The 24,701-nt window shown below is 34.3% G+C and overlaps 1 protein-coding gene across 1 annotated transcript in view; it reads right to left on the bottom strand.

Moving 5' to 3' along the window:
• Window positions 1–6,683: 6,683 nt before the first annotated feature.
• LOC144230100 (serine-rich coiled-coil domain-containing protein 1-like) overlaps window positions 6,684–24,701 on the bottom strand; it is a 242,893-nt gene continuing 224,875 nt past the window's right edge. Inside the window, exon 5 of the mRNA XM_077762301.1 lies at window positions 6,684–7,387. Within this exon, the coding sequence (XP_077618427.1) occupies window positions 7,328–7,387 (60 nt within the window). The 3' untranslated portion in view covers window positions 6,684–7,327. The remainder of the gene's footprint in view (window positions 7,388–24,701) is intronic.

Here is a 24,701-nt window from a genome sequence, read left to right as displayed (position 1 = left end):
AAAAGAAGCTTTAAGAGGGATATTTATAGTGATACAGACCAACCTCAAAAAATAAGAAAATATTCTTTTTTATAAAGTTTATTTATTTATTCTGAGAAGAAGAGAGAGCAGAGGAGGGGCAGAGAGAAGGAGAGAAAGAGAATCCCACATAGGCTCCACACTGTCAGTGTGCAGAGCTCAATGTGGGGTGGAACTCATGAACTGTGAGATCACGACATAAGTCTAAATCAAGAGTCAGATGCTTAACCAACTGAGAACTCAAATATATAAAATCAGAAATAAAAGATAAGTAACAACTGACACCACAGAAATACAAAAGATTTTAAGAGGACTAAATGAAAATTATAAACCACAAAACTGAACAAACTAGAAAAAAAAGAAAAATTATTAGAAATGTACAATCTCCCAAAACTAAATGAGAAAGAAAGAGAAAATCTGAGTAGACCAATTACTACTAATAATGGAATTGAGCTGGTTATCAAAAAGCTACCAACAAAAAAAAAGTCCATGATCAGATGGATCCACAGATGACTTATAGCAAACATTTAGAGTCAATACCTACTTTCCTTCTAAAAAGTAAAAAGGAAGGAAAGCTTCCAAACACATTCTATGAGGCCAGCATTACCTTGATACCAAAATCAAAGACACTACAAAAAAATAAAATTACATATCAATATCCCTAATGAACATACATGTAAAAATCCTCAACAAAATGTTGACAAATTATATTCAACAATTCATTAAAAAACCATTTGCCATGATCAAATAGGATTTATACCAGGAATGCAAGGATGATTCAATATCTGTAAATCAGTTAATATGATTCACCACATCACCAAAATGAAGGATAAAAATCATATGATCATCTTAGTAAATGTAGAAAATCGTTAGACAAAATTCAACACTCATTTATGATAAAAACTTTCAACAAAATGAAGTTAGAGGGAATATACCTCAACATGATGAAAGCCATGTGTGAAAAATACACAGCTAACATCATACTCAATGGAGAGAAGCTGAGAAAATTTTCTTTATGGTCAGTAACAAGAGAAAGATGTCCACTTTTACCATTTTTCTTAAAATAGTTTTAGAAGTCCTAGCCACAGCCATTAGACCACAAAAAGAGCTAAAAGTCATCCAAATTGGTAAAGAAAAGTTGAACTGTCTTTAGTAGCAGATGACATGATACTATACATACAAAATCCTAAAGTCTCCACCCAAAAACTATTAAAAATAGTAAATGAAATCAGTAACATTGCAGGCACAGAATTCAGTTGCAATTCTATACACTAATAACAAAGTAAAAAAGAGAAATCAAGAAAACAATTTCATTTAAAATTGTACCAAAAATAATAAAATACCTAGAATAAACTTATCCAAGGAAGTGAAAGACCTATATTCTGAAAATTATAAAATACTGATGAAAGCAAGTGAAGATGATATAAAAGCAAAATAAAAAGATCTACCATTCTCATGGATTGGAAGAATTAATATTGTTAGGATATCCATACTAACCAAAGCAGTCTACAGTTCAGTGTAATCAAATATCAATAGCATTTTTACAGAATAATCTTAATATTTGTATGAAACCACATAAGACCTTGAATAGCCAAAGTAATCCTGAAAAAGAACAAAGCTGGAGGTATCACAATTCCAGATGCCAAGACATATTACTCAGCTGTAATAATCAAAACAGAATATAGGTCAATAAAAAGAAAATAGAGTACAGAAATAAAAACATGCTTATATGGTCCATTAGTCTACAACAAAGGAGGCAAGACTATACACTAGGAAAAAGATGATTTCTTTAATAAAAGATGCTGAAAAAATTGAACAGCTATATGCAAATGAAGAAACTGGACCATTTTCTTATAGTACACACAAAAACTCAAAACGGGGGTCCCTGGTTGGCTCAATCAGCAGAGTATGCAACTCTCAATGTTGGGGTTGTGAGTTCAAGCCCAAAACTGGGTGTGGAGATTACTTAAAAATCAAATTCTAGGGGTGCCTGGGTGACTCAATCCATTAGGCATCCGACTCTTAATTTCAGGTCAGGTCATAATCTCATGGTTTGAGAGATGGAGCCCCACCTTGGGCTCTGCACTGACAGTGAGAAGCCTGTTTGGGATTCTCTCTCTCCCCCTTTTTCTGCCCCCAATCTCTCAAAATATATATTTAAAAAAATTAAATAGGGGCACCTGTGTGGCTCAGTTGGTTGAGCATCTGACTTTGGCTCAGGTAAAATCTCACGGTTTGTGGGTTCGAGCCCCGTGTCGGGCTCTGTGCTGACAGCTCAGAGCCTGGAGCCTGCTTCAGATTCTGTGTCTCCCTCTCTCTCTGCCCCTACCCCACTCATGCTGTGTTTCTCTCTGTCTCAATAATAAACACTAAATTTTTTTAAAAAAATAATTAAATAAATAAAACCTTAAAATAAATAAATAAATGATTAAATAAATAAGTGAATAAATAAATAAACAACAAAAACTCAAATGTATTAAAGACCTAAATGTGAGATGTGAAGCCATAAAACTCCTAGAAGAAACAGAGGCAGTAATTCCTTAGACATTGCTACAGAAACATTTTTTGGATATGTCTCCTCAAGCAAGAGAAATAAAATCAAAAATATTTTTTTAAGTGTATTTATTTACTTTGGGAAAAAGAGAGGGAGTGGGAGGACAAAGAAAGAATCCCAAGTAGGCTCTGCATAAGCAGCTCAGAGACTGACTTGGGGCTCAAACTCACACACTGTGAGATCATGCCCTAAACCAAAACCAAGAGTCAGACACTTAACCAATAGAGCCACCCAGGTACCTGCAAAAATAAAATATTGGGATTATATTAAAAAAAGTCTATTTATTTTGAGAGAGAGAGAAAGAGAAAGACTGAGCCACTCAGGTGCCCCTAAAACATTTGCACAGCAAAAGCAACCATCAACAAAATGAAAATGTAACCTACTCAATGTTAGAAGATATTCATAAATGATAAATCTAATAAGAGGTTCAAGAACTTATACAACTCAATAAATAAAATAAATCTAATTAAAAATAGGCAGAAGATCTGACTAGATGTTCTTCCAAAGGAGACAAACAGATGGCCAACAGACACATGAAAAAATGCCCCACATCATTAATCATCATGGAAATGCAAATCAAAACCACATTGAAATATTATCTCATACCTGTCAAAACGGCTAGAATAAAAAAAAAACAAGAAAAAGCAAGTGTTGGTGAGGATGTGGAGGAAAAGTAACCCTAGTGCATTGTGGGTAGGAGTGTAAACTGCTGCAGACACTGTGGAAAACAGTATTGAAGTTACTAAAATAATTAAAAATATAAGTTTATACCTGAAACTAGTATAACAGTATGTTAACTAAACTAAAGTTAAAGTAAAATAAAATAAATTAAAATAGAAATGTCTTACGGCCCAGTAATTCTACTACTGGATATTTACTCAAAGAAAATAAAAACAGTATTTGAAAAGATATATACACTTCTATGTTTAATGCAGCATTATTTACAATAGCCAAGATTTGGAAGTAACCCAATGTCCATCAGTAATGCATGGAGAAATGAGATGTGCTACACACACACACACACACACACACACTGGACTATCACTTGGCCATTAAAAACATGGAATCTTGCTATTCATGACAACATAGATAGACTTGGAGTATATCATGTTAATTGACATAAGTTGGAAAAAAGAAAGCCAAATACTATATAATTTCACTTGTATGTGGAATCTAGAACAAAAAATTAAATGAGTAAGTAAATAAAAAGAAACAGATCCATAAATACAGAGCAGTGATGTTTACTGGGGGGTGGGTGGAGGGCGAGGATAGGAAAATGGATAAAGGGGAATGGCAGATACAGTGTTTCAGTTATGGAATGGATATCACTGGAAAAAAAGGTACAACATATAGAATATAGTCAGTGGTACTGTAATAGCATTGTATAGTGACAGATGGTGGTTACAATTGTGGTGACCATAGTATCTCATATAGAGTCATTAAATCACTCAGTTATACACCTGAAACTAATGCAACATTTTTATCAACTATATTTCAAGAAAAAAATGTTGAGATAGAATAGAATTATATTTAGAGTTCCTGTAGGAACAAATAGGCAAAAAATACAACATTAAAAGAATCCTTTTGTTAAATTGGACATTTCTATCTCTAGCAGCAAGTTAAATATGGAAAAGAAAGTACATTTTGTTTTCTAAATAGACTTTTAAAACAATATCAAATTTAGGTAATTATGAAACTGTTACCATTTTGAAAACTTTAGCAAGGAAGTTATATGTATCACAACAAAATCTTATATGTGTAATAACATATACTTATTTTACACTCTTTTTAAAATTTTAAAAAATGTTTTATTCATTTTTGAGAGAGAGAGAGAGAGACAGTGTGAGCAGGGGAGGGTCAGGGAGAGAGGGAGACACAGAATCTGAAACAGATTCCAGGCTCTGAGCTAGCTGTCAGCACAGAGCCCGACACGGGGCTCGAGCCCACGAACTGTGAGATCATGACCTGAGCTGAAGTCAGATGCTCAACCGACTGAGCCACCCAGGCACCCCTAGACTCTTCATTTAAAAAATACAAACTTCTATATGTCATAAATCTAACTGGGAATAAGTTATCTATGTTTTTTAAAGAGGTGATACAGTTTTATTATTTTTTGGTTTTTTAATTAATTAATTAATTAATTAATTAATTTTAGAGAGAGAGGTTCATGCACAAAGTGGGGAAGGGTTGAGGGAAGGGGAGAGAAAGAATCTCAAGCAGGTTCCACACTCAGTGCACAGTCCAACACAGGGCTCAATCCCACAACCCTGGGATCATGGCCTGAGCCGAAATCAAGTCAGATGCTCAACCAAGTAGACCAACCAGGTGCCCTTAAATTGCCTATGCTTTAAAATATGATAAATAAAAACATTTAACATGCATATATTAGAGGGCATGACAAATTAAATTTTCATAATTTAAAATATAGATAAAATGTGTTAATAATTGTTAAAATATCTAGAAAAGTGGCCATAGTTTCCCTTCTAAGCACTTCTCTGTACTTGAATAAATAATTCTATTATAAACCTATTTCCTTGGCCCATATATTATACATGTTAGAAAATTAAGTATTCACATAGTCAAGATTTATCATCATGATTATCTCTATCCATAATGCATATTTCAGAGAAATTCTATCTTTAATAATGTATAATATATACACAATATATAATTATGTATACATTTGTATATATAATCCATGTATAATCTCTATTGAATTTTGTCATTATAAAACCCACCAGTATTCTGACGTCAGAAAAATAAAACAAAATCCTTTTGATCTGGAACACCTGAGTACAATCTATGATTTTGAAACTGCTAGAATAGCTACATGAAGTTGAGAAATTTTATACTCTTCAAATTCCACTTTCCTTATTAGGAAAGGAAACATAATTAAGCTTATCATTCTCTTATTTAGACTTATCAACTGCTTGAGTACTTCAGGCAAACATTCAGGATTCATAGTAAAACATAATTCTTCCTTTCATCAGTATACACCGATGTTGCACTATTTGCAACTGTCAGATACACTCTGATGTATGTTGTCAATTACCAACCTTAGCTTTACAACACCCTGAAGTATAGTGCAGTAATTACAATGGTTCTTGCACATTTTTCTAAAAACGCTTTCAATGTAATCAAATAAATATACTTTAATAATATAAAATTATTAACTATAAACATGCTCAATAATGTATACTCAGCCCAAGTTCCATTAAGAGAAAAAAGGAGGGAATGAAAGAGTGGTTTCTAAGGAAGCAACACTGAAATGTCTCACTGATGTTAAAAAACAATCTTGAAATTGTAGCATTTGAGGTAAGCGACTTTTTTGTCTGTGTGGACAGCTTCTGTTACATTGCTTTTAGGGGAAAAAAAGTACCTATCTTTTTAACTTAATCTAGTTAATAATACAAGTTTTTTTTTCTTCGCATCTTAGTCAAAATACCATTAAATTCTTTCTTCTTCTTTAAGATGATATTGATCATTCAAGTTGATAAAAATCTTTACCAGGTGAGTGCTTTATTGTAGCTGATGGGGTTTCTTACCTTATCTACATTTAAAGATTTCAAATATAAAGTAAGGCCATAAAAAGGAAGAGATAAGAACAGGGTTACAAAACAAACTATAGAAAACAGAGAAACGAAATAGTTTTCTATCTCAGGTTATACAAGGATGCGTTAAGGGGCAAAGTCAATAAGGACACATACAATGTTTTCAAGTAAATAAATATGTTTATAATTTTATTTTAACACCACAGGTTAAATCCAGCATTTGATCATTCATATTATATTACATAAGGATTCAAATAATTTAAGACATTTTATAACATATATTTGAATGTTACTATCATTAATGAGGATTATTTCATTGTTGGTTTGAAAAAATATAAAGAACTCCATAAAACCTGCGTCCTCTCCTTAGCTCTGTGGCTCTTCAGTTGCTCGGCACCCTGCTCCCAACACTGAACCACTTCTGGGCTGGGTCACTTACCCTTGCAATAAACTACAACATTCAAGGGTGCCTTGTTCCACCTGGCCATTTAATAATTAAAGTGAGCTCTTCTAGAAAGGCAATAAACAAGGACACACAGAAATCAGGCAGCAATGCTAAGTCAAGGAGACAAGTGTTCTTTCATGATACATTCAGGAAACTTTCCTTAATATGAGGTCAGTCAGTATCCAATAAATTTTCTTCGCATGTTTAGAGATATAAATAGGTTTTTGACTTTCTGTAGTTGGAATAAGATTCTTCATTATTGATTTCATTTGAAGATACACTCTTTTCATCTTTTGATCTCAATACAAGAGAAACATAGAGATAATTTAGTTCTTCAGTAGTAACTCTCTCACTGGGATGGGAGAAACCATTTACAAACGTACCTAATGTGCATAGAATGTGTGATGAAATTAAACGAAGACTATAACCAGAGACACCAATGATATGGATGAGAAGGTTGAACAGAAAATGTGCACTGCCAAGTGGAATGTTACATTGAAAAATAGTTGCATATAATTTTAAATAAGTCCATTTTGTGGTCAAAATACAGTAAGAATAAGGTAGGGATATGTTAATTCAATCTTCATTCATCAATATTTTATGCAATTGTGTACAAATGCAGAAAATGAAATATCTGGAGTGGTAACATTACTGTACTGCATGAAATATTTAACGTATGGAATTGTGGAGAATTGATTTTATTCAATATTTTGCACATCACAGACTGATGATACATCATTTATGGTCAAATGATTTAAGCTAGGTTGAAATATGTACTGGTTTAAATAAACCTTCAGTGCATGTAGGATTCCACAGGGCCTTGAAAAGAAGAAAACAAAAGTAAATAAATGAATGACTTCAAATTAATGAAATGAAATGAAATTTTTAATTCATATGGAGATTTAAAACATAAACACTTAAAAAAACACAGACCAACAAAATACTGTTTTGTTATTTTCTAAGTCAAAATTCCTATTAAGATTTATTAATGTTTATTAGTAATGCTTATAGGTTTCTAACTTCAAATTAAATACATTTTACACAAGGTAAAAGAGGGAAGATATTTGGGCAAAATTCTATTATTTTCTTTGGTTTTGTGAGTAAAAACAACAACAGCAACAAAAAACAGTTTTACCCAACTTTTTCCTTTATGTATTTCTCAAATAAAATGACTTAAAGAAAATTAGGTAATTAAGTAATAGGTAAATCTCACATGTTTTTTGTGATATATTTCTAAACCATAGTCATAATCCAAGGTCATAAACGCAAAACTCCAACAGAATTTTACATGGAGCAATTATTATTATTATTTTAACCTGTATACTTTATTATAGTTTTAAAAAAATATTTCTTTTTTTTAATGTTTTATTTATTTCTGAGAGAGAGACAGCATGAGCAGGGAAGGGTCAGAGAGAGAGGGAGACACAGAATCTGAAACAGGCTCCAGGCTCTGAGCTGGCTGTCAGCACAGAGCCCAACGCAGGGCTGGAACCCATGAACCATGAGATCATGACCTAAGCTGAAGTCAGATGCTTAACCGACTGAGCCACCCAGGCGCCCCTACTTTATTTTAATTTTAAGTGATAGAAATGAAAACATTTCATAATCCTTCACCTTCAAAAAAAATAGAAACTCTAACATGCAGAAAATATATAAAAAGAAATACATCATCTACGAAGTATAGAATATGGCACCTGCCCCTAAGAAATTCAGAATTTAGTTGGATATAAATGAATATAAAAAAGAGAAGCCCTAATACAAGATTGACATCAAACAAGATCAGTTATATGTCAATTCATAAAACTGATGAGAATTTATAGAATTTATAGCAACCTCCAAGACAGTATTAAGATACTATTATACAGGACTGATAACTGCTGACATAAGTCTATGGAAAGAGAAATCATCCCCAGTTTGGGTTGTCACATCAAGGATATGAAATTGGAGCATGGCTGGAAAACAGATATATTACAGGGGAGGGGCATTCTAGATAAAAGGGTTAAAAACAAGACTAAACAACAGAGACAAGAAATAGCAATTTGTGTTGGTGCAGTTTAAGTGGACAAAAATGTTTATGTTTTCAAAATAGAAAAGGGTATAATTTCAGCAGCTTTGGGGACTGGTATGAGGAAAGTAAATGTTTTTAAGCTTTAGTGAATCATTAACAGAGAGTTTTAAAGTAGAAATACAACACAATGAAAGGGGTGTGTTTGTTGTGTTTTTTTTTGTTTGTTTGTTTTACAGATGTATCTGTGATGCTATATAGATTTGACTATATACAGGCTGTAAGTAGGAAGACAAGATGAAAACCCAAGTGAGGGGGTCTTGAAACAGCAAGCAGTATTGGAAGGTGACTATTTTCCAAACACTGATTTCCCCTGTCATGCTTGTTTCAGTTTTATGAACAACTGACTAATTACAGCTCAAAGACAGCACACAGGTCATCCCTGATGAGTCTTCTCCAGACACCTCTTAATCTTGTCTTTCTGCTTATTTATATCATGACCTTTATAACTGTGTGAAATTCTCTTATTGCTGTAATTTCTAATGTATTGTCTATCTTCATCACTGGAATGTGAGGTTTATGAAGAAATTTAACAATGGTCCCCAAAATGGAGTCTTTTTTCCTAAGTGTCACCAGAACTTAGTAGCTAACCTAATTTCAGCTTTAGCCTCCCCCAGGAGTGGAATTTTCAAAAAGTCACTCTGGAATTTCCTGATCTGTACTAGTAAGATAGTCTGCAAGATAAGAGCTCCCTGCCACCTCCCCGCCATTTCCCCAAGGGAAGGTGACCTTGCCTGATTCTTTCTTTTCTTTAGCTAAAATCTCTTTGTCCATCACTTCCCATTCTGCCTAGAAAAGCCTTCTTCCTTCTGTTTGTACAGCTCCTCGAACTCCCTTCTATTTGCTAGAAGGGATACTGCTTGATTAATGAATCACTGAATAAAGCCAATTAGATGTTCAAATTTACTCAATTGAATTTTGTTTTTTAACATTTGTCTATCTCTTGCTCACTGCTACAATCTGCCTGAAATGCAGCTTTTTATTTAATTTTTTAAATAGCTGTATAAATGAAAAAGGGTGAGTAACTTGAGATGAAAGGAACCCCAGGACCATAATTACATGTCTCACACAGAGGCAGATATATAATTGCCAAACAAATATGTTTAAAAAAAAAAGTCCATAGAATCATTCAGAATAACAAATGAACATTTGAGTACTTCCTCCCCAAATGCTAGTTGAATGGATGAAAGGCAAGGGTGATATATTGTTATATTTTTGCATTTCCTAGATCTGGATTCTGTTTTCCAGTGTATCTTAAGCTTCTTAACATTCTTATTTTTAATAAAAGTCTAACCAGTTTTACCCTTTAATTTTCTTAAAAAAGTAAAATAAAGGGAAAAAATGTCTTAAGAGGTTGAATATGTTCAGACACAAATGTTACTAATATATATAATACTAACATTTCTATTGCCATAAAACTTTACAACATTGTAGTATTTGTCATGTGGCAAGAACAAAAATCCCCAGGACTTCTCTGTCATTTCTTAGTGAGTGGAATGTGGAGAGGACTACAGGAAACACTAAAACTCAACTAATGAGGATAAATATTTCCTCATGATTTTGCTGTAAGAACAACAAAAACTTGAAAGATACAAGTCTTTTTTACAATTAACCACTCTGGGGATATAGTAAATTAAGAAATAGATTAATCATTTTGGGCTTTAAAGTATGATAAACTCAACAGATTGTCAAATTTGATACAAAAATACCCCCAAATATTTAATTTTTTAGTAATTATATTTAAGAACAAAATATCTTAATACTTTGGTTCCTCAAAAATGTCCAAGTTAATTTTGTATAGAGGTGGTGTTGAGTGAAATACATTGTACAAACATAATTTTGCATTCATTATAGCAGTGTGGCAGAGTTTGCTTTTTAAATAATTATTTACATTATTATTAAATTATCAAGTTATTAAATAAAATATATTTCTATACTGAAATTATAAATTATAAAGGTACATATTTTCATTGTTAGACATGAGAAAAAAGGGAGAAGTAGAAATCAGGAAATAAAATGTCATACCCCTACCAATCAGAGATGATCACATCGACTTTTTTGTATTTATTTTCATTTTTTTTTAACCAAAATGAAACCATGCCACATATTGTTTTTTTAAGTTACTGGACTTGCTGCTTATTTTTCCCAGTTAATGGCTTCTAATTTTCCAAGTCAATATGTGTTCATTTGTAATAGTCATCCTTAATCAAACTTCCTCAAATATTACTGCTAAATGCTCCTATCAATGTTACTACTAAACCACACAACCCGACAGTTAGACCTAGACCATGCATCACATCCGAATGTAGTGTCATTTAAATCTTGATTCTAATTTTTAGGGGCTCCTGGGTGGTTCAGTTGGTTAAGCGTCCAACCAGCTCAGGACATGATCTCAGTTTGTAGGTTCGATCCCTGTGTCAGGCTCTGTGCTGACAGCTCAAAATCTGGAGCCTGCTTCAGATTCTGTGTCTCCCTCCCTCTCTGCCTCTTACCTACTCATGCTCTCTCTCTCTCACAAATAAAATAAAAACATTAAAAAATTTAAACTTGATTCTAATTTTTAAAATTGGATTAACCTCTCCCCTTAACTGGGAAAACTTCCAAGCATACAGAAAAATAGAAAAACTAAGACAATTAACACCTGCTTGGCATAGCTAACACCTGGATTCAGTAGTTCAGAGTTTCTCATGATGTCTCTTTAGTCTCTTTAATTAAGATAATCTCCTGATATTTAAGAGCACTTTAGTTTTTAAGGGCACCATGTCAGTTTTCTCACAATAGTGCACATTAGGAAGTTTCCTGATAGTTGATCTATGGTATTATTTTATATATCCATCCATTTCCTGTGTTGTCTGTATATTGGAAGTTAGGCCTAGAAGCTTGAATTGTTTCAGGTTAGATGTTTCTAACTGCTTTTGACTCTCAGTAGGCAGATGTAGGGAATATTCTGTAGTAAGTTATGCGTTTCTGTTGATAGTTTCTATTTGCACATTATATTACAGATTTCTTTTTTGCTTTTAACTTATATTTTCATAACTATATTTCTCTTCTCTCATCTTTCAATACCTTGAGTACTAGTAACATTTGATTTAATTAGTTGAATTTTATACTATACATAGTTTCAAGATTCTTATAACAGTACTAATATAATTCTACTACTGAGTCAAGTTTTATATGTTTTGCAATTCTCTTGGTCTGTAGGCTGTAGCCCACTAAAGAAGTACGACCAGAGAATGGGTCCAAATCATTTTAAAATATTTTTTCCCCTGTGGTTATATCCCAGTTTAATGCCCAGTTAAGTTTATCTGTTTCAAGTACATGTACTCTTTTCATTTTCTTCCATGAGAACTATATTAGAATATATACTTTAAAAAAATCTTCACTTTGTCATCCCTTCCACATTATTCTTTCTCTCTTGCTTCCCCTTATAAACATGTGTTATTATTAATTTCCATTATCTATGTATATACAAAACATCAAAAAATAAAATACTATATAACTTCACAGTTTATTTGACTTATTAACAGATTCTAAAAAATTGCTCCATATCAGAACAGTGTTTTCTCTTTCTTTAGTTTTATGGTCCTCTATTATGTGAATGAGCCATTTTAAAACAGCCTCCTATTGATGGACATTTGTGTTATTTTTTTATCTTTATTACAATGAATGCCTATTAAAAAAGTTATGGAAACGTTATTTGGTATATGTGAATGTGTATGTGTAGGGTGGATTTCTAATGGAGGATAAAACCACATACAATTTTGATTTTTCAAAATTAGCCTTGATAAGGAATTGTGCCATATAATTGCTGTCCTTTAAAAAGAGAAAGAAATTAAAAAGAACTGTAAAAAAATACTTAAAGGATGGAATGATATTCAGTCACTTAAATCAGTAAGTAAAAAACATTAATATTATGAAGCTGCCTCAGGCTCTTGGACCAACCTACTAGTCTTTAACTTTGGCAAATTCCCTTAGTTGTGTGATTAACCTTTCTTTGTATATCTATAGATCATGGGTTCTTTCTGCATTTCTGCTCATCGTGAAACAGATACCAGCTCCCTCACACAACCTCTGAGCACTGACATAGCATCTGTAGCTGGCACCAGCAAGACTGCATGTAATCAAGAAATGTTATAGAACACTGTACCCCCTTTACTGATTAACTGTCCTAACACCCTTTATAAATCCCTAGGCCAGGCAGAACTTTGGAAGTGGCCTTTGGACAAGAGTCCAACTTTTCTTCAAGTGGCCAGCCTCCTGAATAAAGCTCATATTACTTTCCGATCAACATTCTTTAGTTTTGCCTCTTCCAGCAATGACAGGCAGCTAAACTTGTGTTTCAGTAACAATTAGAGTAAGATAATATCCATTATATTTGAAATACCAAAATATTTATGTTTATATACATGTAATATATTTATGATTCAGTGTATGTTTAACATACTAAATAATCAAAATGGAGGAAAACTTTTAAAATTAAGACTAAAAAATAAATATACTCACACCAAGTAATTTTGGCATATTTTTATAATTCACGTTAAGTTCCTTTTAGTTTCATATATCTTAATGTTAAATGATGAGTCATTACTATGAGAAATAAGTGAGATGATTCATTTTCAGAAATACCAAATAAAAGCTGTGCTGTCTAGTTCAACAATAGGTTTACAACCTACTGGAAATATCTACCATCCACCCCCTCACAAGGAGTCCCAAACTCTTAGACACTTCACTTCCTGGTTCTTTCCCTCGCCCTTTTGTGGGCTTATTTTCATAGGCTTTGCAATGAGCATGCACCAAAGAACTGAAGTCTCTGTGTCAGCTCAAGCAATGTACATTTGTTCCAATCAGACTACTTTTTGTGTTACATGGGCATAGGCAACAGCGAAGTAAGGCTATAGCCTCCGTAGTACTCAGCCAATGAGGAATCAGGGGAGAGATTTGCAAAGTAGGAGATAAACTGCCCGGGGAGTGTGCCTGTCCATCAGACACCCACTCTTGCAAGAACACTGATGCAAACCTCCCTTCACTATACTCCAAGTCTCTGAGTCCCTCCTTTGATTGGTTCAGTGGGCTTATTTCTCACATGACTGATGCTCCCTCAAAGAAGAAAAGTTAATCCTTTCAGACTTAAAGTTTGTAGCAACTTTCCCATAAATTAAAAAAAGACTTTTAAGGGTCATTTTAGGAATAATATTGAGTGTTTTTTGTAATCTAAAAAGTTGAAAAACACAACTTCCAATTCTATAATTGTCTTAAAATATGAACTTATCAATTTTTAGGTTACACTCTTCAATGTAAGAAAATACTGAACCTGTCTAGAGTATTTTCTCCCTGAAAATCCTCTATATCAGACTCTACCTTAAATATGTTTTCCTTTAATTTGATGGATATAAACCAAATTCATAATCAATTTATAAGCACAAAATTCATAAAATAATGACAAATTTGAAGTTATTCTGACATGTAAAAAATTATGACACTTTAAGTACTCTGAATTACAAATTACACTCTTTGTTATAAATTGTCTCTACAGTAATTCAATTTTATAAATTTAAAATTCTAATTACCATTTTAACAATGTAGCATCACATGAGTATAATTTCCTGGTATTCTTACTTCATAGAGCATGAGGTTAATGTTACATGTGGCTCTCTTTTAGGAAACTTTCTGTAATGCAGTGTCCTGAAAATTCCTATTCCTTTGCCTGTTTGGTACAAAGTCAAAAATTTACGAACTGTTTTCTTTAGCTCTCTACACTATTTATAAGTTATGAAAACAGTTTATGCTTTTATTTTCAAACACTAATAATCTAATATTTAATGCCTTTTCCCTCTGAAATCATTACCCAGTTCTTTTACTGGAAGACACAAGTTAGTATAAAAGAGAATTTGCCACCCAAAAAATGCTTCTTTGACATAAGAATTATCTTGAGCCGGTTATTTTTAAGCACTGCAGACACAGCAAAAGTTCTGAAAAGGAAGTAAGTTACCCTTTTAGTAAAAGACATTTACATTTACATTTATAAGGAAAAATCTCTATTTGTAAGATGTGTCCCTCTTTGTACTAGGAAGAAGAAGATGACCAAATCTCTGGAAACTCATCAATGGAGCAGGCACAGACCTAGATCTCCATAATATGGAGACCTAGATCTCCATATTTACTCTGTTCTTCCAGGTTATCTCTTATAACTTCTTCTGAGCCTCAACAACCTTCTTTTGTCTTTAGCTGGAGATGATACATGAGTTGGTGGCCTGGCCATTTGGGAAAATTTTCTTGGGTATCTTCCATATATACAGGAAGTGATTTCCTACTGTTAATCTTTTATGATAGGAGTGGTCTCTTCTAAGAACCTGGGTGAGTAGAGGGGAAGTCACTTTCCTCCGCTACAGTTCGGTGACCCCTGAAGGGATCTGATGAGGCATCATTCTTGGGGGAGCCTGGAGATGGGATCCTGGAAAACTGGCAGAAATTGACAAGGGGTAAGAATTCTTACCAAAGTCAGCTCTCCCAAGTATCTCTCTCTGTAATGGATGACCAAGAGAAGATTAAACATTCTTATTGTTTCCTTTCCAAATTTAAATTAACAGGAGACAAAGCTAAGTTTGTTGGATTAATAAAAATAGACTTGTATTCGGTGTTGTCAACAAATATAATGCAGACAGACACACCATGTTTATTCTACGCAGGTTTACTGGTCAAAGAAGTTCATGTGTTACAAAGTTCTTCAGTAGAAAACAACAGGACAATGGCAGACTTTGTCTAATGTCTCACAAATATTTTGTGAGTAGTCTAAGCATAACTACTGGGAGCAAGTGATTTAGATATAAGTGTAACAAGAGTTTTTAGGTAAACTTTTGAGCAACAATTATGTGAACTTTTGAGCAACTGAAATGGTTTCCCAAATCCCTCAGGTAATTTCTGCCTTTAGAGGTTTCCTGAGTTAAGTTAAATGATGTAGATTTATTGAATATCTAGATAATGTTCAAATGAGATAAAATAGTTAACATTAATTAGTGAACATAGGTTTAATCAGAACTGGGTAAGAATTTCCAGAACTAACAGAACTAATAGAAAACCAAGCAGAACAAGAATAACATGGGGCTGATAAACTCATGAAAATGAAAATTCCTATGACTTCAGTTTCAACACTGTGATTCTTTAATGTTTTTTTTTCTTTTCTAGATTTAAGGAGAATGTTTTTTTTTAGTAAGCAAAGTATGAATTATATTTACCAATTTGGTAAGTATGTCTTTATGAACAAAGATGAAATAATTACTTTTTCTCCCTGTCTAATCCCACTAAAGAATTTGGAACTCATAGTGATTATTCTTGTTTTTTTGGCAATATATTTATTTACTTAAGTTAGTAAGAATCTGTTCTTAGAATGTGTATCCACAACTTGATACACTGGTTATATTACTAAAGCTTTGACTGGAATGTTATATTTGAGAATGTGCATAGAATTAAAAATGTATGGCCAACTAATCTTTAACAAAGCAGGGAAGCACATCTAATGGAAAAAAGACAGCCTCTTTAAAGGATGGTGCTGGGAGAACTGGACAGCAACATGCAGAAGAATGAAACTAGATCATTTTCTCACACCATACACAAAAATAAACTCAAAATGGATAAAGGACCTGCATGTGAGACAGGAAACCATCAAAACCCTAGAAGAGAAAGTAGGAAACAACCTCCTTGAACTCAACCGCAGTGATATCTTACTTGACACATACGNAAGTCAGGCAGAGAAGGACAGATACCATATGTTTGCACGTATAGGTAGATTAGCAGGAACTTGACGGAGGATGATGCAGGAGATGCATCATGATGCAGGAGAGGAAGGGGAAAAATAGTTGGGGAGAGGGAGGGAGGCAAGCCATGAGAGACTCTGAATGCTGAGAACAAACTGAGGGCTAATGGGAGTGGGGGAGAGGGGAAAGGGGGTAATGGGCATGGGGGAGGGCACTTGTTGGGATGAGCACTGGGTGTTATATGTAAACCAACTTTACAATAAACTATTTAAGAAAAAAAAAAGAATTAAACATGACCAAACAGGATCAAGGAACCAAGTTTTACTTTATGGAGCCAATAAAAGTCCTTGGAAAAGTAGCCTCGTGCTTTGCTTACAGAGATTGCAGCAGTCCTACCCGTTGACTAAGAAAGCTCACTTTCTGGAAGGTGCAGGAACCACAGACTATTAATTTGGATTAATCCAAATCTCTAAGTACTGCAGGCAAAGTCTGATGGTGAGTGCTTCACTTGGCTTCCTATCCTCAAGACTTTTTTTTTTTTTTAAATGTTTTATTCCTGAGAGAGAGAGAGAGACAGTGCGTGCAGCGGAGGGTCAGAAAGAGAGGGAGACACAGAATCTAAAACAGGCTCCAGGTTCCAAGGTGGCTCTCAGCACAGAGCCTGTGCTGTGGGTTCGAACCCACGAACCGTGAGATCGTGACCTGAGCCTAAGATGGACGCTTAACCGACTGAGCCACCCAGGTGCTCCGAGACTTTTAAAAGTTCAATCTAGGGGCGCCTGGGTGGCTTAGTCAGTTAAGCGTCCGGCTTTCGCTTAGGTCATGATCTCGCGGTTCGTGGGTTCGAGCCCCGCATCGGGCTCTGTGCTGACTGCCAGCTCAGAGCCTGGAGGCTATTTCAGAGTCTGTATCTCCCTCTCTCTCTGACCCTCCCCTGGTCACGCTGTCTCTTTCTCTCTCTCCTAGAAATAAAATAAAAATGTTAAAAAAAAAAGTTCAATCTAAAATTGCCTATGAAAGTTCCAGCAAAGCAGACCTCAAAAGAACCCATATACTCAATCACTATTCTTCCTGTACTTATTGAAATAAACATGTCAAGTTTAATGAAATTAAATTTATTTTGCAAACAAATTAGTCCTGTGATTATTTTGGTGAAAATAAGTTTGATTATAGAGAACGTTATGTTTCAGTAGTACACTTTTATGTATATTAGACTCTAGTCCAGTTTATTGTCATAGAAATTTTGTTTTCTACCTGTAAATTGGACCAAATCCTAAATTCTAAAAGTTTACTCAAATATCTTCACAACTCCCTGAACTAATTTCCAATTTTCTCCCACCTTTAAATGTTTATTTATTTATTTGAGAGAGAGAGAGAGAGAGAGAGAATGAGAATGAATGAGTATGTGTGCACAAGCCAGGGAGGGGCAGAGAGATAGAAAGACACAGAATCTGAAACAGGCTCCAGGCTCTGAGCTGTCTGCACAAAGCCTGATGCGGGGATCAAACCCACAAACCTTGAGATCATGACCTGAGCCGAAGTTGGATGCTTAACCGACTAAGCCACCCAGGGCTCCTCTCCCACTGTTCTTACTTGAAATGACTGAGAGGAAAACAACCAAAAACCTGTCCTTTTCCCAAAGCTGTGTAAATTGAATGTGAGCAACTTGATATAAACAAGAGAAATCATCACCACCAGCTCATATGGACAACTTTCTGTGCCTGCTGATATGTAGGCCACTCAGAAAGTTCACCTTAATATCTGATGACATCAGAGATATTTAAACTTTGAAAGATGATTTGAACCTGACATCTAGAAATCTCAACTGGCTGCCCCTCACCCTATCCCTGGTCTTACAAATTGCTTTATTATAGTTTGTGCTAATTGTTAAACTTTATCTTCTTCCATAGAAATGCCTCTTATTAAATACCTGATTGCTAGCATAATAGAAGATTAACTTTGGGAGCCCATCTACAAGACCACCTCCTAAAATGAGACATAGCTGTTTAATTGAAGTGACCTATGACTCCTATTCAGGAGTTGGACACAGGTTCAATGAAATAGTAAAGCAATCTATCAGCTCAGGTTCTGGATTGTGAAACTTTTTGGGGAAGTTTCAAGGTGGAATTGAAGGGAAGCAGAATTTTCCAGCCCAAATATGCTTTTTGGCATATTTTGAATTGGTAATTTTTAAGAGATTGCAGACACAGAAAAAGCTCTGAAACCCAAGTAGAAGTTACCCTTTTGTAAAGGTTATTTATATTTATAAGGGAAATCTCCATTTGAAAGGGTATCTCTCTTTCTGTACCAGCAAAAAGGGTTGACTAAATCTCTAGAAACTCTTATCAAAGGAGAAGACATAGACTTACAACTGCATAACAACCATACCCTTGTTCACTGTGCTTTTCCTGGTAACCTTCCACAACTGGCTTCCCCAACCCCCAACATCTGTCTTTTGTCTTTAGCCGGAGATGGTATTTAAGGTGAGGACTTAGGCCATCTCAGGAGTCAACTTAATTTTCCCAGGTATCTCCTGTGTATATAGGAGGTATATATATTACTAAACTTTTGTTTTTCTCCTTTTAATCACTCCTTTATTACAGAGGTTCTCAGCCAAGAAATTTGAAGAATAGAGGAAAAATGACTCCCTCTACCCCTGTACCCTGCTAGGTATTCCCAATTCTCAAAGATTGAGTGCTTGAGAAATTTTTTGATGGAGCAAGATCATTATGAGGGCTAATGATCTTTACAGATATTATCCATTTGTGCTGCTAAGTCAAGTACAAGTGTGAAGACAGCCAGAGAATAGTACATCTCACCAGAAAGCTAAAGGAAAAGTATATTAATTTAATTAATTAAATCTGATAGCCTAATGAAACAAAGGCTCAACTATGACAACAGAAAAACCATCAATCAGCTAGTACAGTGGAAAAACTAAAACACTGTCATAATATGATATGGCAAAATTTGTCATTACTGCTTCAATTTAGAATATATTGTTTTATGATTTCTGCATATCAACAATGTAATGTTTCTAGAGAGTGCAACTTTTACCTTTAAAAGAAAATATCTTAATATTAATTTATACCAAGTATAATAAAGTTTGGTAACAATCAGTTGCATAAGTGTGATTAAATCATATTAAAATACACATAATCAGGACACCTGGGTGGCTCAGTCAGTTAAGTGTCTGACTCTGACTCAGGCCATGATCTCTCAGTTCATGAGTTCTTGCCCTGTGTCAAGCTCTGTGCTGACAGCTCAGCCTGGAGCCTCCTTCGGATTCTGTGTCTCCCTCTCTCTCTGCACCTCTCCCACTTTTACTTTGTATCTCTCTCTCTTTCTCTCAAAAATAAATAAAACATGTAAAATATACACATAATCACTTATACATTGTATTAGTCCACAGTATGATTTCTGTATATTCTTATTACGTACACACAATAGTTAATACATTTGAATCTAGTCCTCACTTCTATAATAAGTACAAATAGTGAATAAAAGTAGATTCTGTTTTGTATCTGTGTCATGCAGTTGTGTGTGTGTTCAGAGACAATGTGTTTTGATGTATATATTTATATTATTTCAAGAGTACATTTGTATATACTTAAATAGTAAATTTGTTTTTCCAGATTTTTCTTGATTGTAGGCCATATTAAAGGAAAGCAATGTTTTTCCTAGATATGAATATAAATCTATAAAGACGTATGTTGACCAAGTACCTGAGCAAAATCTTAGAACTTAAAATAATACAAATTATGTTACCAAGTGAGCTACCACTTAGCAAATGAATGGGTAAGCCCTGGTGCGCTGCCCCAGTCAACTGCTCCATCCCAGGGAATAGCAAGGGGGCTGGATAAACCAAAAGCTTAGCTCCTGGCTCGGTTTGTCAACATGGTTGCTGAACAAATCCATCATAAGAGAAGCCCAAAACTCAAGAGATGAGGGTTTGGAAAAGAGAAAGGGAGAGAAATTTGTTTTAGGTGCTTGAAGCCAAGATAGGTGGTAGGCTCAAGCCTTAATAATCAACCTTTCTGCCAACAAAATGGACACCTAGAATTTTATAAGGAGAAGTTGGATGGATAGGTGAAAGAGAACAGGCAGAGAGCACACGATCATTGGTAAGGGATCACTGTGTGTTCAGTACAGGATCACTGGCAGAGAAGGGGGCATAGGAGGTGTGGTCTTCTAAGTATTCCATCGCTACCAGGGCTTTGCTAGTCTGGTGGTTGGTTGGAATATACCAGTCATCAATGCCTCAAGAAAATGCAATAAAAATTAACTGTGGGGGGGTCTATAGTTGAGCAAGAGGGCTCGCTGACAATTATGATGGTAAGTGCAATTGCATAATGGATCACAGTCATTGGAATAAGCCCATAGTGTATACATTGTATTTTCTTCCAAAGGATGGTAAAAATTCCCTCAGACAGGACTCGCTGTCATGAAATGCTTATTTAGCACACTGGAAAATACTGAAAAGACTTCTAAATTTGTCTAAGAAAAATCTCAGAAAAATTTTTTAATGTTTTTATTTATTTCTAGGAGAGAGAGAGAGAGAGAGAGAGACAGCGTGAGCAGGGGAGGGTCAGAGAGAGACGGAGTCACAGACTGAAACAGGCTCCAGGCTCTGAGCTGGCAGTCAGCACAGAGCCCGACGCGGGGCTCGAACCCACGAACCGCGAGATCATGACCTAAGCGAAAGTCGGACGCTTAACCGACTAAGCCACCCAGGAGCCCTGAAAAATCTTAGAAATTTTGTAATTAAATCTAGTTTTTCTATAGAGGTGATGATCTATGACACAGAAGCTGAAGTGGGTTGGAAGAAAATTTCTTTTCCAACAATTATCAAATTTTCTGTTTTATCAACACTATCACTGAATCAATATACTTTTCAGCAAATGTGATAATCATTATTACTAATTAAAGGAAGGCAAAATACAAACCCAGAATATGCCTCTTTAATATAAGAATTATCTTGAGCTGGGTATTCTTAAGAAACACAGATGCAGGAGAAGCTCTAAAAGTGTGATACAAGATATTGTTTTATACAAGAAATTTACATTTATAAGGGACTCTCCATTTGCAAAGGTGTTTCTCTGTACCAGGAAGAAGAGGACAAGTCTCACAGAAACTCTCTAGAGTTTCTCTAGAAACTCTTATCACTGGAGAAGGATAGTCTTAAATCCGCACGAGTCTTACCATTGTTAACTATGCTTTTCCTGGTAACCTCCCATAACTGGCCTCCCTTACTGCCCCCTACCCAACCCGACCACATCATCTTTTGTCTTTAGCAGGAGGTTGTATTTAAGATGGTGACTTGGACGATTTCAGGGAGTTACTCAGTTCCCTGAGTATCTCCCATGTATACAGGAAGTATACATGTCACTAAACTTGTTTTTCTCCTCTTTATTTGTTATTACAGGTAGGTCTCACCCAAGAACCTAGAAGAGTAGAGGGAAAGTTATTTCCCCCACATAAGTTAAAATATATATAATTTGTATGTCTGTGTATTCTTTTATTGTTTTATTTTGATGAATATTTTTATAATTACAACACCTATCCTTGCTATTTTTCCCAAAGGGATTTCAACTATAAATTCTCTTAACTAAAGAATTAGCAGTCAAGTAATACTGAGTCTATGTAGTCAGAACTGAAATAAAGACCTGGAGGCATTCCAGGAATGATCTGGCTCCTAGATAAAAATTCAGGATTTTTGGAGGAAGAATTCAATATACGACTGTTAGGGAAATTGCATGTTGGCACTCATGTTTTAAAATCACTGGTTATCTATGCTGATCTGCATTTAATGCTTTGCCCTAAAAGGCACAAGGTAGTGATTTTGAAACATTTGTTAGATATAATAAAACAATATGGAATAACACTATGCACTTTATTTGTGAATAAAATAAAACAATGTATACTGATTTGTAATAGATCTTTAGGATTATAAAAATAACATGAGAATCTTTTAGTTAATCTACTCATTTATTTTTTCATCAAGTAACTATTGTGTGCTTTCTACACTTGTTTACTTTAGTGGCACACCTCTGATAAATGAGATGTGCTGATATAAAATGAAGTCTAATTATACATTTAAAGTATGAACATTCAACTCTGCCTAAGCTGTAAGAAGAGTGCTACAGAGAGAGAAGGAGGTGGACAGAGTGTATGCAAAAAAAAAAATAAATAAATAAAAAAGAAAGAGGAAAAGCAAATGCAATTCACATGGTATGGTTGATAGGACCCAGCTTGCTTCTCAGTGCTTCTGCTAAGTGGCTATGAAAGGAGAAGCCTGAGAAAGCTATTTCCTCAGGTGGTCTGTGTTTCCCTAGTGTGAGTCTCTTGATGCATGGAGTCTGATTTTAGGTTTTAATGGTACCATATGCAATTTTTCATAGTGCATGGCCTATAAACAAAGCCAACTATTCTTACCTAGGGCTGCAGCAAGATAAAGCATTTGTTCTTACTGACTGAGGGTCTTTGAGGGGCATTCAAGGAGCATATCACAAAAGGGTTTGTGTCTAAATGTGATTTCCAGCTCACCACCGTCAAGCCTCACAATTCACCCTGGGCTGGCCTAGATCACCCTGTTTAAAATTTCTGATCATAGTCTTGGCCCTCAACCTCTACATTCACAATTATCTATTCCCTGTGCTATTTTTCCTTTTTATATTGCACTTAGCACCTTCTAACACACTACATACTTTATATTTATTATAAGTATGCTGTCAAAATATGCAGGCTCCATGAAGGAATATTTGTGGTTTGATTAAAGAAGGTATCACAAATACCTAGAACAAAGCCTGTCTTCCATGAGACACTTTGTAATATTTGTTGAATAAATTCATGTATGGATTTTCAAATGTGATACCTTTAAAACTTCACCACTGGATAAGTTGTGATTCCTCCATTAAATATTAATAAGTACTTGTGGCAGATGATCATATTTCCTGTGTTTTAAGTCACTGGTTTTGTCTGAAACTTACCCTTAATATAATATGAAAATTGTAGTTCAAAATAAAAAACTTGGGATATATCAGCTTTTAAATCTAATTTTTTTTAATTTACAAAAATAAACAGAAATTCTTGATATAAGTAAATATAAATAAATGAAGTATGTGGGGAGAAGGCACTTATCTACTAAATGCTGGGGCACATTGACATGATCAGAAGTACTGAATTTACGAAAAATAATAGCAACAATGGATCCAAAATAGATAGTTTTAACAAACTAGGGCTTATTAGCAGCTGGATGAGAAAGTCTATTTGATAATCATGCAATTTTCACAATGAGGATTAATCCATAGGCTGACGTAATATAGTAGCATAACAAAATACTCTCGCTTTATCTCATATCTAACAAAACAGTAATGGTAAAAACTAATCATTCTTACTCCTTACATGATGAACTATTTTCATATTTGTTAGAATTCCCTGAACACTATTAACTGTGTCAGGAGGGCCTCCAAAATGAAATTCAAGAAAAGAAGCATAGATTGAGAATATATAGACAACTGTACTGAGTTTTTCTTTCAAAATGTGTATTCATAATGTAACTACTCTTACTACTAGTTTCCTAGCCTATACATAGAGAAGTTCATTTATAAAGGAAATCCCACCATTCAGAAACTCTGTTAAAATATTTGAAAAATACACAGTATCACACTTTTCTAAACTGAGTTATGCTTTACTCATACATGACTCAGACAAAATATATGCAATGCCACGATTCAGTTTAAGTGGCCAAATGAAAACCATTAATGATATGAAGACTAACAGTGATTAATAATATTTGATGAAATACTTGATAGCATCAAAACTCTTAAGGAAATATGAAGAAAAATTGCAAGTTCAATACTAAGAAACACTTCTTATTAAACAGAAATATAAAACACATGCTAATTAAAGGAAGACTTCTTTGGAGACCCTGGAAATGTTCTGAGTTTAATTCGGGCTTTGATTGAAAAAAAAAAATTTACACATAAAGTAAATCAGCCACATGTAAAAAGGATAACCTGTAGTGAGGATGAGCACTGGGTGTTATATGGAAACCAACTTCACAATAAACTACTTGTTAAAAAAAAAAAAAGATAACCTGTAAAGCATCAAAAGGAAGTTAAAAAAAAAAGCTGGCCATAAAGATGCCTAATTAATAAAAGTTCCTGAATTTTTGCACTGTTAGAATATAAGATCTTCACTGCATTTTGGTTATTCATTCCCAATTATTTAAACCAAAAATGTTGTTTTCAGGAGTTCAAGCTATAAAATATTTACAGACAGCATATGCTTTATGCTGAAACATATATGTATACAGTCG

The sequence above is a fragment of the Crocuta crocuta genome, unplaced genomic scaffold (genome assembly GCF_008692635.1).
Source record: "Crocuta crocuta isolate KB4526 unplaced genomic scaffold, BGI_CrCroc_1.0 scaffold83, whole genome shotgun sequence".
Classification (NCBI taxonomy): domain Eukaryota; kingdom Metazoa; phylum Chordata; class Mammalia; order Carnivora; family Hyaenidae; genus Crocuta; species Crocuta crocuta.
This window is presented reverse-complemented; position numbering and strand designations above follow the sequence as displayed.